This window comes from Terrapene carolina, unplaced genomic scaffold, assembly GCF_002925995.2.
Source record: "Terrapene carolina triunguis isolate 2854851 unplaced genomic scaffold, T_m_triunguis-2.0 Scaffold96, whole genome shotgun sequence".
In the NCBI taxonomy this organism is placed as follows: domain Eukaryota; kingdom Metazoa; phylum Chordata; order Testudines; family Emydidae; genus Terrapene; species Terrapene triunguis.
Window position 1 is genome coordinate 72,863,684 of NW_020664447.1, and position 15,895 is coordinate 72,879,578.

Genomic DNA, 15,895 nt, shown 5'->3' on the forward strand with positions numbered 1-15,895 from the left:
CACACACACACACACACACACACACACACACACACACACACACACACACACACACACACACACACTATTTGTAAGATTGTAGCATTAATCTATGTATAGTGGGGATGCTGAGTGCCATTGAACCCCCTGTAAACCCTGTGTATGATGGAAACCACTTCAAGCCAGGGGGTGCAGCTGCACCCTGGCACCCCTAGTTCCAGCACCTATGCAGTGGGCATAGCATTTACTGGTAGCCCAAGATGGATATAAATATATATAGTTGATACAGAGGTTTTGGCCATTATTGTTTGTATTGTTACATGGTAATGGCCAAAACCTCTGCAATGACGTAAGTATTTTGCACTATTACTGCAAAACACTCTAGTATATATTTCTATGATGGAGGAAGCCTTAAAGAATCTTTGCAACAAAAATGTATACTCTCTTCAATCATTAAAAACAAATCTCTCCCATTGTAAAATACACAGAGAAAGGCATATACAGAAAGGTAGAAATATACTGACACACTACGGTTGCCAACTTTGTAATCACACAAAACTGAACACCCTTGCTCCGCCCCTGCCCTGCCCCTTCCCTGAGGCCCTGCCCTCACTTGCTCCATCCCCCCCCCCTGTCGCTCACTCTCCCCCACCCTCACTCACTTTCACTGGGATGGGGCAGGGGGTTGGGGTGCGGGAGAAGGTTGGGGTGCGGGCTCCAGGAGGGAGTTTGGGTGTGGGAGGGGGCTCAGGGCTGGGGCAGGGAGTTAGGGTGCAGGAGGGGGTGTGGGGTGCAGGGTCCAGGAGGGGGTTCTGACCTGGGCAGGGGCGTGGGAGGGGGTTCGGGATGCAGGCCCCAGCCAGGTGGCACTTACCTCAGGTGGCTTCTGATCTGCAGCGCAGTGGGGCTAAGGCAGGCTCCCCGTCTGCCCTGGCTCCGCGCGGCTCCTGGAAGCAGCCATCATGTCCAGCTCCTAGGCACAGGGGCAGCCAGCTGGCTATGCATGGTACGCGCTGCCCGTGCCCGCAGGTGGCCAATGGGCGCTGTGGAGCTGGCGCTCGGGGCAGAGCTTCCCTGATTGTCCCTCCGCCTAGGGGCCGCAGGGACATGCCGGCCACTAGGAGGAGCCATGTGGAGCCAGGGCAGGCAGAGAGCCTGCCTTAACCCCGCTGCACCGCCGACTGGACTTTTAACGGCCCAGTCAGCAATCCTGACCAGAGCCGACAGGGTCCCTTTTTGACCAGGCGTTCCCATCGAAAACCAGACTCCTGGCAACCCTATCAGAGACACATACAGCAGAAAAATAATTATTTGCATTTTTAACTTCAAAATGCTTTTCCCATCCAGACAAACACACATGTAGATGTGGGAAGAGAAACATGCAAATGAGAACAGCCACATATATGTTCCAAAACTTCCATCTGTCAGTGACAGATTTAACTAGAACAAAGTGTGTTTGGCTGTGATCTATTTTTTCATCCCACTGTTTCTATTATAATCATAATACATCGACTTCCTCTAAATTAACTAATATTAAGTTATGCTGGGTCATCATCCCTCTTCTGCTTCCCTGAAAAATCTTTTTGCAATATGCCATCTGAAGCCAGTTCTCTGCCGTTTGTACTAATCTAAATGATGGCTAGGAAACCACTTACCCTCAGATGAGTGAGCGTCAAACCCATCCAACTTTTTCCCCACAGGGCTCAGTGAGAGCAGTCACTGAATACTTTTCTTTTTTTCTCATCAGTACTGTACCTGGAAGGATCTGTTCTAGTGTTTGAGGACATCTTCAAACTGGTAGCGTTCTACTGTGTCAGTAGGTAAGTTGGACTCCTTGAGTTCATAGAGGGATTGGTTCACGCCTGGCTGGGGGTAACACCATGGCCTGAACTGGTTTTTGCTCTTGTGGTGGTGGTTCTATATTTGACGTGAGGGCTTGCATAGAACAGAAGGAAGGACAGCTTGGTCTATAAATGCAAGTTTCCTGTGTGAACTAATGTCATATTTAAGAGCATGCAAAGTAACCAATTCTTAAATGATCTTTCTGCTTTCCTTATGTGCACAGCTTCAATTGCAGAGCAGGGGGGAAGGTTTTGTTGTCAGGGTAACTCCATTGACTTCAGTGATTCACACCGGTAACACAAAGAGCAATATTTGGCCTTAGAAATGCAAACATTGTTCTTTTGTTCTTCCTCCTTTTAAAAGAGGAAGATGGGATGACGGGGTGAGAATATTGTCATTGAAAATTAATTTGAGATTAGCCCACATTGTGAAGTTCTGGCCCAGATTTGAATTCATACTTCCCCAGATTTTGGAGTTCAGACCATTATGCAGAGAGGCCCAGTCACAAGATTCAGGTCCAGGTCTGAGACCAGATCCAAACTTCCCCGGTGTTTAGGGATAGGATGCTCACAGACTGTGTTCCCATCTCTAAAAGCTCTGCTACACTTTTGGCTTTCAGACTCTAGTTATTCCTACAGAGCTGTCCTTAGTCATTACAAACATAACTCCCACTGACTTCACAGACAATCCAGGAAGTTTTTGGAAAGTGTAGTGAACAATTTCCTGGTGCAAGTGCTGGAGGAACCAACTAGGGGCAGAGCTCTTCTTGATCTGCTGCTTACAAACCGTGTAGAATTAGTAGGGAAAGCAAAAGTGGATGGGAACCTGGGAGGCAGTGACCATGAGATGGTCGAGTTCAGGATCCTGACACAAGGAAGAAAGGACCCTGGACTTCAGAAAAGCAGACTTTGATTCCCTCAGGGAACTGATGGGCAGGATCCCCTGGGAGAATAACATGAGGGGGAAAGGAGTCCAGGAGAGCTGGCTGTATTTTAAAGAATCCTTATTGCGGTTTCAGGAACAAACCATCCTGATGTGTAGAAAGAATAGTAAATATGGCAGGCGACCAGCTTGGCTTAACAGTGAAATCCTTGCTGATCTTAAACACAAAAAAGAAGCTTACAAGAAGTGGAAGATTGGACAAATGACCAGGGAGGAGTATAAAAATATTGCTCAGGCATGCAGGAGTGAAATCAGGAAGGCCAAATCACACTTGGAGTTGCAAGGGATGTTAAGAGTAACAAGAAGGGTTTCTTCAGGTATGTTAGCAACAAGAAGAAAGTCAAGGAAAGTGTGGGCCCCTTACTGAATGAAGGAGGCAACCTAGTGACAGAGAATGTGGAAAAAGCTAATGTACTCAATGCTTTTTTTGCCTCTGTCTTCACGAACAAGGTCAAGCTCCCAGACTTCTGCACTGGGCAGCACAGCATGGGGAGGAGGTGACCAGCCCTCTGTGGAGAAAGAAGTGGTTCGGGACTATTTAGAAAAGCTGGACGAGCACAAGTCCATGGGGCTGGATGCGCTGCATCCGAGGGTGCTAAAGGAGTTGGCGGATGTGATTGCAGAGCCATTGGCCATTATCTTTGAAAACTCGTGGCGATCCGGAGAGGTCCCGGATGACTGGAAAAAGGCTAATGTAGTGCCCATCTTTAAAAAAGGAGGATCCGGGGAACTACAGGCCAGTCAGCCTCACCTCAGTCCCTGGAAAAATCATGGAGCAGGTCTTCAAGGAATCAATTCTGAAGCACTTAGAGGCGAGGAAAGTGATCAGGAACAGTCAGCATGGATTCACCAAGGGCAAGTCATGCCTGACTAACCTAATTGCCTTCTATGACGAGATAACTGCCTCTGTGGATGAGGGGAAAGCAGTGGATGTGTTGACTTTAGCAAAGCTTTTGATACGGTCTCCCACAGTATTCTTGCCAGCAAGTTAGAGAATTATGGGCTGGATGAATAGACTATAAGGTGGATAGAAAGCTTGCTAGATCGTCGGGCTCAATGGGTAGTGATCAATGGCTTCATGTCTAGTTGGCAGCCGGTATCAAGCGGAGTGCCCCAAGAGTTGGTCCTGCGGTCGGTTTTGTTCAATATCTTCATTAATGATCTGGAGGATGGCGTGGACTGCACCCTCAGCAAGTTTGCATATGACACTAAACTGGGAGGAGTGGTAGATATGCTGGAGGGTAGGGATAGGGTCCAGAGTGACCTAGACAAATTAGAGGATTGGGCCAAAAGAAATCTGATAAGGTTCAACAAGGACAAGTGCAGAGTCTTGCACTTAGGACGGAAAAATTCCATGCACTGCTACAGACTAGGGACCGAATGGCTAGGCAGCAGTTCTGCAGAAAAGGACCTAGGGGTTACAGTGGACGAGAAGCTGGATAGGAGTCAACAGTGTGCCCTTGTTGCCAAGAAGGCTAATGGCATTTTGGGCTGTATAAGTAGGGGCATTGCCAGCAGATCGAGGGACGTGATCATTCCCCTCTATTCAACATTGGTGAGGCCTCATCTGGAGTACTGTGTCAAGTTTTGGGCCCCACATTACAAGAAGGATGTGGAAAAATTGGAAAGAGTCCAGCGGAGGGCAACAAAAATAAGGGGTCTGGAGCACATGACTTATGAGGAGAGGTTGAGGGAACTGGGATTGTTTAGTCCGCAGAGGAGAAGAATGAGGGGGGATTTGATAGCTGCTTTCAACTACCTGAAAGGGGGTTCCAAAGAGGATGGATCTAGACTGTTCTCAGTGGTAGCAGATGACAGAACAAGGGGTAATGGTCTCAAGTTGCAGTGGGGGAGGTTTAGGTTGGATATTGGAAAAAACTTTTTCACTGGGAGGGTGGTGAAGCACTGGAATGGGTTACCTAGGGAGGTGGTGGAATCTCCTTCCTTAGAGTTTTTTAAGGTCAGGCTTGACAAAGCCCTGGCTGGGATGATTTAGTTGGGGATTGGTTCTGCTTTGAGCAGGGGGTTGGACTAGATGACCTCCTGAGGTCCCTTCCAACCCTGATATTCTATGATTCTATGATTCCCTGGAAGTTTTGTCTAAATTCTGTAGGATTTGGGCCCACAGCTGGTCCATAGCATGCTGCACAGTAGTTGGGCAAGGGAATTTTTGGTGAAAGGTGTCACGGTTAACCTACTGTTACAAAAAGTGCCATGGAATCATTAATGTACATATAGAGCAGACAGGACCTGAGATTAAATTCTGCAAGCCTGAGGACAGACTTTGGTTTAGATATTCCATGCTGGAAGTTTGGACTAATAAACTATTCCTTCCACTTTAGAGGAATCTGAATCTAATCCAGATGGAGATAGAAGTCTCAATGTTACCTGGGTTATTTTTATTGATTTAGTTGGGGTTGGTCCTGCTTTGAGCAGTGGGTTGGACTAGATGACCTCCTGAGGTCCCTTCCAACCTGATATTCTATGATTCTATTAATTCACCAGCATTAAACAAAAAAATATCGCAAGAGAGAAGAGTTAACAGCAGGCATTTATTTAGAGAGAGAAATTCAAAATATACTGTGTAGATGCTAGAGCTGGAAAAGACTTGTTGTGACATCTTGTCCATTTCAGCAGGTCCAGGCCCTCTCTGATGGAATCCCTGAGTAACCTAGCCTATGCATCTATAGTAATCCAGTCTAATCTAATCTATACTTTTATGCCAACCATATCGCTGTGACAATCTGAGCATCCTACTCCTACTTCATGTAGTTGAGTTTTAAATTCGACTTAAATCATAGAATCATAGAATTGGAAGGAACCTCGAGAGGTCATCTAGTTCAGTCCCCTGCACTCAAGACAGGACTAAGTATTATCTAGACCAGAGGTGGGCAAACTGTGGCCCACGGGCCACATCCGGCCCGTGGCACCCTCCTGCCCAGCCCTTGAGCTCCCGGCAGGGAGGCTAACCCCCGGCCCCTCCCCTGTTGCCCCCCCCCCCCGCAGCCTCAGCTCGCCGAGCCGCCAGGGGACAGTCAGGGAACAGGGGGTGGTTGGATAGGCGTGGGAGTCCCGGGGGGCCTGTCAGGGGGCGGGGGTGTGTATAGGAGTCGGGGCAGTCAGGGTACAGGGAGCAGGGGGGTTGGATAGGGGGTGGAGTCCCGGGGGGGTGGTTAGGGGTGGGGGGTCCCAGGAGGGGGCAGTCAGGGGACAAGGAGCAGGGGTGTTGGATGGGTCGGGGACTCGGGGGGGGGAAGTGGGAGGGGCGGATAGGGGGTGGGGGCCAGGCTGTTTGGGGAGGCACAGCCTTCCCTATCCAGCCCCCCATACAGTTTCAGAACCCCAGTGTGGCCCTCAGGCCAAAAAGTTTGCCCACCCCTGGTCTAGACGATCCCTAACAGGTGTTTGTCCAACCTGCTCTTAAAAATCCCCAATGATGGAGATTCCACACCTACCTAGGCAATTTATTCCAGTGCTTAACCACCCTGACAGTTTTTCCTAGTGTCCAACCTAAACTGCCCTTACTGCAATTTAAGCCCATTGCTTCTTGTCCTATCCTCAGATGTTAAGAAGAACAATTTTTCTCCCTCCTCCTCGTAACAACCAGTTATGTACTTGAAAACTGTTATCATGTCCCCGCTCGGTCTTCTCTTCTCCAGACTAAACAAACCCAATTTTTTCAATCTTCTCTCATAGGTCATGTTTTCTAGACCTTTAATCATTTTTGTTGCTCTTCTCTGGACTTTCTCCAATTTGTCCACATCTTTCCTGAAATGTGGTGCCCAGAACTGGGCACAATACAGTTGAGGCCTTATCAGCGTGGAGTAGAGCGGAAGAATTACTTCTCGTGTCTTGCTTACAATAGTCCTGCTAATACATCCCAGAATGATGTTTGCTTTTTTTGCAACAGCATTAAACTGTTGACTCATATTTAGCTTGTGATCCACTATGCTGTCATTCCTGGTGCAAAGAACGTGACCCTTACAGTGATTATTCACATTTTAAGAGAGGTCTGATTTTCATTTATCCTAAAGCTACTTTACACTGCTTGGGCTGTGTAAAAGAGCCATAAGGTACATTTAAGGACACTTACACTGCCAGAGTGGTGTAAACAGCCTTAGTGCAGAGTCTATAATCGTATGATCCACTGGAAAAAAGAAAAAGACAACTCAGCTCACTTCTGCGTTGCAAATCTAGTAACACCTATCGCAGCTAAAAATGTACATCCCCAACAAAGAGGAAAATGTTTCTCTTAGTTCCTTTTATAAATGATATTACTGAATGTAACCTATGCTCTTGATGTTTCTACTAATTTCAGAGATTGCTTTCAGATAAGAGAAGGTAAACGGGAAATAATTTTCTGACAGCACTAGATTAAAACAAAGGCTATTAAGCACTGGCCTCCAGTGCTGGGAGTTTGTAAGAGTCCAGCATATGCTCCCGAGTGCTGATGAGTTGTGTGACCTCTGCTCAGACTCTAGTAAATAGTAATCTATAAATAACTGGAAACAATTTATCATAGCTGAGAGCCTCTGCTCAGGAGAAAGCTAAGTCTGTTCTGGCATGGTGGCTAAATTACCTCGAACCACTAAATTAGTACCTGTAGGTGAATGGGTGACTTGGTGGCAGCCCAGCTAGTGAATAAAATAGATTTTTTCTAGGGGTTTCATTTCTTGGTATTTTCCAAGTAACAAATATTTACCTAAATAAAAAATGAAGCCAATTCCCACATACCCCACACCCATACGAATAACAGAATAAGAGAAGGCCAGTGGCTCACACTCTGTTCCTCTTTTACACCAAAATTTTTTCCATGCAAAGAGATCCAAACATAAACTCAGTTTATTAAAAATAGTTACACAATTAAGTGCTCAGCGATGCACATAATAGCCATGTTAAGGGCTTTCCCTTCTCCCTCCCCTGGTTCTTGTCACACAGACAGAAAGCAGAAGACCAGAAGTCCGAAGTGCAGGCAATGCAATATTTATTGGGATTAATCAAGCAAGCATATCCATAGCTCTGTATGCTGCAGAGCCTTCACTGTGTCCCCTTTCCCTTCCTTAACAGGCATAATTATACCTGTAGTGCATGCCCTTGGTCCCATCCCTTACAATTTATGGTCATGTTCCGTTTTGGAGGGTCTTGGGTCTGGAGGCTTCAGTACCACCTCTTTTGTATCCCATAAGAGGGGTAAGGAGTGAGGTTGTGCTTCAGTCAGGGACAGGCATTTCTTTGGCTTTTAGTGTTTCTTATACCTTTCCCCCATCCCCCTCGCCCCTCCCGACTGGTTGCATGACCTTATCTCGGGAGAGGAGTTGAGGCAGGATTGTCCTTCAAGTGTGCGCTCGTATATTAAACTCCCACTTTACCCAGCAACACTTTAGCTCCATTTCTTATCTCTTCTCACCCCATCTGCTTGTGGGCACATGTACCACACACTGTCTTTGTTCTTTGTTCACACATATTAGTAAGAATATAAAAATATCAAAAGTTAAATGGGCAAACAAGACCCAAAATTCTATCTCAGGCAAATATACAGGCCTGAATACTACATTATCATCACTAGCACTCCTAACAAGCCATGGCGTGTGCATTTCAGTCAGCAAAATATACACCCTTTTGTAAGGAGGAAGGCAGTTCACAGTAGGTTCATCTACCAACACACGGGACCTTCTCAGAATTGCAAAGTCATACAGTTTTTTTTAAATAGAGACCATCCAGTCATGTGGTTAGTTTTTCTAAATAGGGTTTCCTGCTGCTTGCAGAACGGTTAGCTAAGCTTTTTCACACATAACGCCATCCAGACCCAGCTCTTCACTGTCTTGTTAATTTTATTATTGACTTTGAAGGGCCTTGTTAGGATGGGGAGTAGGGAGAGACAGCATAGCAAATTATTGTTAGACAAGGAGCAAACCTAAACAATTCGTAGCGATCCCAAAAGCATCATTACCATAGAACTCAGAGTGAAGGTGTATTTCAGTGGAATCCAGCTAACACCCGTCACATTTTCCTTATAAAAATTCTACACCTTCCAAAATCCCAAATGTTAGAAAGTCTGGGAATAGACAACTGATGAAAACAGCCAGTTTCCCACTGCCCAGCTGATCCTTCACCAGTCGCTCACTGTCACGTCACTCAGTGTAGCCAGACCCTATTCCATAATCCTACCTTGCTATTTAGAATCTAAAATATGTTAAGCTCTGATTTTATGTAAAGGAGGGAGGCAGAGTAGGAAGAGATGAGAAAAGTGATAGAGTAAAGTCTGTTACCTCACGATAATTCTAATTATAAGTATTAATTAATAACTTTGTACATACTTATTATTCTTTATTATTTATACTGCAGTAGCACCTAGGAGCCCCTACTAATGGGCCAGGCCCCCACTGTGCTAGGAACTGTACAAATACAGAACAAAAAGATGGTCCCTGCTCCAAAGAACCTACAGTCTAAGTACTGAAGTGCTATAGGGGGTTAGACTTGCGGTCCCTTGTAACACTATGATTCTATCATAACACTTTCCATCCAAAGGTCTCTTTGTGTTTTACAAACATTGCAAGCATTTAGCCTCAGAGTGGCCCGGGGGGTGAGTATCCTTATCCCTCCTTTAGCATGGAAGAAACCGAGATGAAGCCACCAGCCTGGCCCAAAGCAGCCTCACTGGGGCTGAGAATCTGCTTGAGACCAGAGTAATCTCAGCCAGTGCATCTTGCAGCTTTCCTTGTCTGAGCTTGGGGATTGCACTGGTGCAGCTGTGCTGCTTTAGTGGCATTAAGGGCCCTCCACACCTGTCAGAATAGAGCTAGAATTGCTAGCAAATCAGATCTCTAAAATCAAACTGCAAAACTCTGAGTTCCTAATGGTTGGGTTTTTTGCTTTATTTATTTTCACAGGGATTTGCTGCCCTTCACACTCAGGCTGCCTCAAGCAATACTGGAGGCCAATAGCTTTGCAGACCTCGAAACCATTGCGAGCCTGGGGATAGGTAAGTCTTCTGTGAAACAGCTTGAGGTTTACACAAGCTCACGGGAACCTGGTAACTTGAAAGCAGTTAAGGATTGTCATGGCTGGTGGATAGGAGAGGCAGTACAACCGCTTTGTGCTGCTCTCAGAACAGGTAGAGAAGCCTAAATGCAGGGGAGATGGATTTTCTTTTCTTTTATACAGACACACTAAAAAAGGGCACCTGTCCAGGCCCTTTTTTAGGTGCCCAGGGTATAATGTAGAAATACCCACACTAAAGGACACTCCAACATAACTAACATGCATCAGTGCCATTCAGCATAATGGGCAAATATTCAAAATAACTGGCAATCCAGGCAAATGAAAAGCTAAAAACACCCTCACACTCCAGCAGTTCATCACCTCACAATCTTTTCCCTGTTCTTAAGTGACTGGGGGAAAAAAGAATTATGAGCTGTAAAGCCTCTACATTTGGATTAATCTCTCAGGACTCATGGGAACTGCAATGACCATTGTGGATGGGTCACTCACCAAGTGGTAGAGTTTATCTGCTTTTGATTACTTGGGTCAAGCTTCAGCTGGGACAGAGTCTTCAGAAGATTAGGTATTTTTTGACTACTTGACCCACCTCCAAACTAGTGACCCACTGCTACCTTGAATGGTGCCATTCTGAAAAATAATGTCATTTGGAGGATATCAGACCAGTGCCAATTTGCTGATTAAGCACCATCTTCATTTATGTTGATGTATAAAGCTGACCTGCTTTCATTACTTCGCCTCGGAGTTAATCCTTGGTGGCTTCAAGGTGCATGAACTTGGTGCTCTCCAGGTAACTGATCAACCCAAAAAATTAGGTCTAGAGCGTAACACAGATTTTTTTATGACTCTTCCATCTCTACTTTTTGCTGTAAATGATTGTTCAAAATCTTAGTGCCTTAGATAATAGTTGTACACATGCACTTTGCTCATTTTGTTTCCCCACTAAGTTCTGTGTTCTGTTAACTGAACTGGGCCTCTGGCTAAGCCACTCTGATTCCTTGCCACTAAACCCACTCCAGTTAAGTCAAATGTTGCATCTAACAACCAGCTCTAACACTAGTTTCCTGTTCAACTTTTCTTCTGCTCTTTGAACCAGATGAGCTTTGACTTTTCTTTGAGATTACACCTGTAGCTTCTTTTATATCCATGGTGAAGCTAGTGTCTGATATGTTTAATGAAGTGATGTAACCCTTGTTTGCTCAGTTACTGTACTCAGCAAGATAGTTCCTCCCATTGTTTTTTCTGCATGAACTAATGTAGCAGAAAAATTATGTAGCTTGGTGCTTTCTGTCAAATAAATATATATATGAATGCTTTATTCTGCACACAATATTTTTAATAGTCTCCCATTACAATATCCAATGAAAGGAACTGAAATCTGTATTGACCTAATTTGTCATTAATGCTATAGAATCACTTGGGAGTTTTCACATCTGTTTTTCGATATTCTGTATTATATTTCCAAGTAGGGCTGGGCAAAACCCACCAGTTTCAATTCATATCAGCTTTGATGAATTTAGCCAGCAGGTTCCCTCAAGTTTCAGGATCCCCCATTATTGCTTTGAGTTTTGCCTTTGTCCAAACGCCCTTGGCTCTGGGTATCCAGCCAATACTGAATGTTCAGAAAATGCTACTTTGCAGCTCAACGTTATAACAAAAGATAAAATTTCACCTACATTTTCAAAAATGGCTTGTGATTTTGGGAGCTGCAATTTCTGGGAGCCCAACCTGAGACATTGTAAGGACCCTGATTTTCAGAGGGCAGGTACTCAGCAGCTTCTGAAAATGAGGCCTCTTTAAAGTGTCTCAAATTGGGGCCCCAGAAACAGAGGCAGCCAAAATTAGTAGCTGCTTTTCAAAAAAGCAAGCTGAGATCTTTTTCGTCCTCTTCTTTCCACCGTGATGATGGCAATAGAGCAGGGGTAGGCAACCTATAGCACACGTGCCAAAGGCGGCACACAAGCTGATTTTCAGTGGCACTCACGCTGCCTGGATCCTGGCCACTGGTCCGGGGGGCTCTGCCTTTTAATTTAATTTTAAATGAAGCTTCTTAAACATTTTAAAAACCTTATTTACTTTACATACAACAATAGTTTAGTTATATATTACAGACTTATAGAAAAACACCTTCTAAAAATGTTAAAATGTATTACTGGCACACGAAACCTTAAATTAGAGTGAATAAATGAAGACTCGGCACAGCACTTCTGAAAGGTTGCCAACCCCTGCAATAGAGGGATGGCATCTGAAATTGTGAACTGGATCCCAGTGAAGTTTCTGAAGACAAAGAACTTCCTGTAGTATACAGTTGCCTAGAAGGGATGCTAAATCTCCAGAGCTCCTTAGAGCTCTATGACATCTCAGCAAAGTCAAAGAGGATGAAATATTTAGGATTGGGTTTATTGCTTCTTAAAACAAAATCTAATCTATACAGACAGATTGTGCTAGGTAGCAGCCACTTTTTTTCTTCCAGAAGGAAAGCTGGCAGTATTTGAAAGTCTATTATGTCAGTTTCCACTTCCTCCAAAAGTGTTATGTATTTTCATGGGACAGAAATTAGATGTCCCCCTGCAAGCTAGATTGCCCTTTTCAGGATCTGGTTATTACACAAAAGGTCAAAGAGTATAAGGTGTAGAGCACTGAAATGTGGTTTTAAAAGAGGATTCATCAAAAAAAGAATCCCCCTTTAACTGGCGCATCACTGAGAAGACAGAGGAAAACCCAGCCCTTCTAAATGTGTTGGGAGGTGGATTGGAGGGCAGCACAGGAGGAGCCTACCCCTGTGTGCAATGCAGACCCACTTGGCAGCAGGCTGTGGGTGGGAAGATGTAGGTTTATGGATGTGCCAGGAGAGAGGAGTGGGAGTAGATCATCCTATTCTTTCTTCAATGGGAGGGAATATTTATTGCCCCGGAACAGCTTCTAGGAGGCAGCTGTGTGTAGCCCTGTTACTTTGGGAAAAGAATTCCTCTCCCATTTTAACTCCAGCATCTGCCCAATGCGTACCCAGGCTATTCAGCCTGGGTGCCTAGCTCTGGGTTTTCTGCATAGTGCCTCATCTGTGTATTTACTGAGAAAGATCATCAGCTTCCCCTTTCATAGGCTGATCCATGACGTGCCTGTCACTTCCTCGACCCACAAGATGCTGTAACTCCATCCTGCTGCCTAGATAAGCAAATTCCACTGTGCTGCATTTGCTGACGTGCAGTGGAGTTAAACAATTTAAAGAGAACTGTGCCCCATTTGCTTTTCTTGGAAGCAGGGTATTAGACTAGGTCAGGGGTCCGCAACCTTTGGGAAGTGGTGTGCCAAGTCTTCATTAATTTAAGGTTTTGTGTGCCAGTAAAAGGTTTTGCGTGCCAGACCGGCAGCATGGGTGGCAGACGGAACCCCAGACCGGCAGCGGGCTGAGCGGCTCATCCTGCTGTTGGTCTGGGGTTCTGTAATCCAGGCCGGCAGTGGGATGAGCAGGGCCGGCGGCCGGGACCCCGGCTGGCAAGGGGCCGGCGGCCGGAACTCCAGACCGGCAGCGGGCTGAGCGGCTCATCCTGCTGCTGGTCTGGGGTTCTGTAATCCAGGCCGGCAGTGGGCTGAGCGGGGCTAAAAATCACTAAAAATCAGCCCACGTGCCGCAGGTTGATGACCCCTGGACTAGGTGATGCCAAATGAAAAAAAGCAAACGTGGTCATGTTCTTGCAGTTGTTAGTTTAATTTGTTCTCAAACAGTTCAACTGCCCCCCGACAATGTGTGTTTGTTTATTTCAAGACAGACATGTCCAGTTCATCAGCATCTCTCCCATGGTAGGAAATCACAATATGAAGTGACTGTAGTGTCAGCTTTCCTGAGTAAGAAAATACTGTGACATGCTTATAAACCAAAATTTGTCCCAGACACCAGCCCAGTCCTTGATGGGCTAAAGCAGTAGCTTGATCGTGTTCGCAGTAGGTCGTGAGGGTCCCTATAGAGGACCATAAGCTGACATCCAGAAGCTTCACTGTAAGAAACAGTGCTGCGGATGGGAGGTACCAGAGGGTTTTGAGCAGCACATGACAAATGGAAAGAAAGAACAATTGCATTGTTAGCACTGGTGCGGCTACATCATGTGTGCGAGCCTGATGGTGGCTGAAGTTGCCTCAGGTGAAATCAAAGGCGTTACTATGGTGTGAAAGTGGGGTAAGGCAGGGGTTTTTCATAGATTCATAGACTCTAGGACTGGAAGGGACCTCGAGAGGTCGAGTCCAGTTCCCTGCCCTCATGGCAGGACCAAATACTGTCTAGACCATCCCTGATAGACATTTATCTAACCTACTCTTAAATATCTCCAGAGATGGAGATTCCACAACCTCCCTAGGCAATTTATTCCAGTGTTTAACCACCCTGACAGTTAGGAACTTTTTCCTAATGTCCAACCTAAACCTCCCTTGCTGCAGTTTAAGCCCATTGCTTTTTGTTCTATCCTTAGAGGCTAAGATGAACAAGTTTTCTCCCACTTCCTTATGACACCCTTTTAGATACCTGAAAACTGCTATCATGTCCCCTCTCAGTCTTCTCTTTTCCAAATTAAACAAACCCAATTCTTTCAGCCTTCCTTCATAGGTCATATTCTCTAGACCTTTAATCATTCTTGTTGCTCTTCTCTGGACCCTCTCCAATTTCTCCACATTTTTCTTGAAATGTGGTGCCCAGAGGTTGACACAATACTCCAGCTGAGGCCTAACCAGCGCAGAGTAGAGCGGAAGAATGACTTCTCGTGTCTTGCTCACAACACACCTGTTAATGCATCCCAGAATCACGTTTGCTTTTTTTGCAACAGCATCACACTGTTGACTCATATTTAGCTTGTGGTCCACTATAACCCCTAGATCCCTTTCTGCCATACTCCTTCCTAGACAGTCTCTTCCCATTCTGTATGTGTGAAACTGATTGTTCCTTCCTAAGTGGAGCACTTTGCATTTGTCTTTATTAAACTTCATCCTGTTTACCTCAGACCATTTCTCCAATTTGTCCAGATCATTTTGAATTTTGACCCTATCCTCCAAAGCAGTTGCAATCCCTCCCAGTTTGGTATCATCTGCAAACTTAATAAGCGTACTTTCTATGCTAATATCTAAGTCGTTGATGAAGATATTGAACAGAGCCGGTCCCAAAACAGACCCCTGCGGAACCCCACTCGTTATACCTTTCCAGCAGGATTGGGAACCATTAATAACTACTTTCTGAGTACGGTTATCCAGCCAGTTATGCACCCACCTTATAGTAGCCCCATCTAAGTTGTATTTGCCTAGTTTATCGATAAGAATATCATGCGAGACTGTATCAAATGCCTTACTGAAGTCTAGGTATACCACATCCACCGCTTCTCCCTTATCCACAAGACTCGTTATCCTATCAAAGAAAGCTATCAGATTAGTTTGACATGATTTGTTCTTTACAAATCCATGCTGGCTATTTCCTATCACCTTACCACCTTCCAAGTGTTTACAGATGATTTCCTTAATTACTTGCTCCATTATCTTCCCTGGTGAACCGGCCCTTATATACTGAAACTCAAAATGAACTCAAGAGGTATTTCACTGATTCCTGGCCAAAGGCTCTTCTGTTCCACCCTCAGCTGAAGCTTAAGGGGGTTATGCTGGTGTAACTGAGAGGACGCTTTGGCCCTCAGAATTTACCACTGAGGGCACAGGCCTGAAAGCCTTGCCGCAGGCATAGCACCCGCTGCTGGGAGCAGTTCCAGTCACATGAATGGGACTTCTCCTGGCAGAATGAGCATTGTGTCTGATAGCCCGTGTTTGCAGGATCTGCACCCCCGGCCATTGCTTCCATTCCTAGAATGGCCAGTTGGCTTCCCTTGGTGACGCAGTGATGTGCCTTGTCTACTGGGAGTGTGCAAGGAGCACCGGTTCTATGGTTAGGGGTCCTGGCTGGGTAAAATAAAATGTATGGATCCCCACTCTAATCTACTGTGTATAGCAGAGGCAGTGCTAGCCCCTCCCCCTCCCAACACATAATAGCAAGTGAATAGGGGGGCCTCCTTGAACTGCTTGGGGCCCTAAGCAATTGCTTAGACTGCTTAAGCCTGGCACTAGCTCTGGTGTCTAGCTATCCTCCACCTCTGTGTTTCCTATCATG

At 45.5% G+C, this 15,895-nt stretch overlaps 1 protein-coding gene across 1 annotated transcript in view; it reads left to right on the plus strand.

Moving 5' to 3' along the window:
• The window catches only part of RIN3 (Ras and Rab interactor 3), a 102,966-nt gene that overhangs the window by 56,694 nt on the left and 30,377 nt on the right, over positions 1-15,895 (plus strand). The window contains exons 4-5 of the mRNA XM_026651482.1: positions 1,727-1,799; positions 9,654-9,745. Of these exons, the coding sequence (XP_026507267.1) occupies positions 1,727-1,799; positions 9,654-9,745 (165 nt within the window). The remainder of the gene's footprint in view (positions 1-1,726; positions 1,800-9,653; positions 9,746-15,895) is intronic.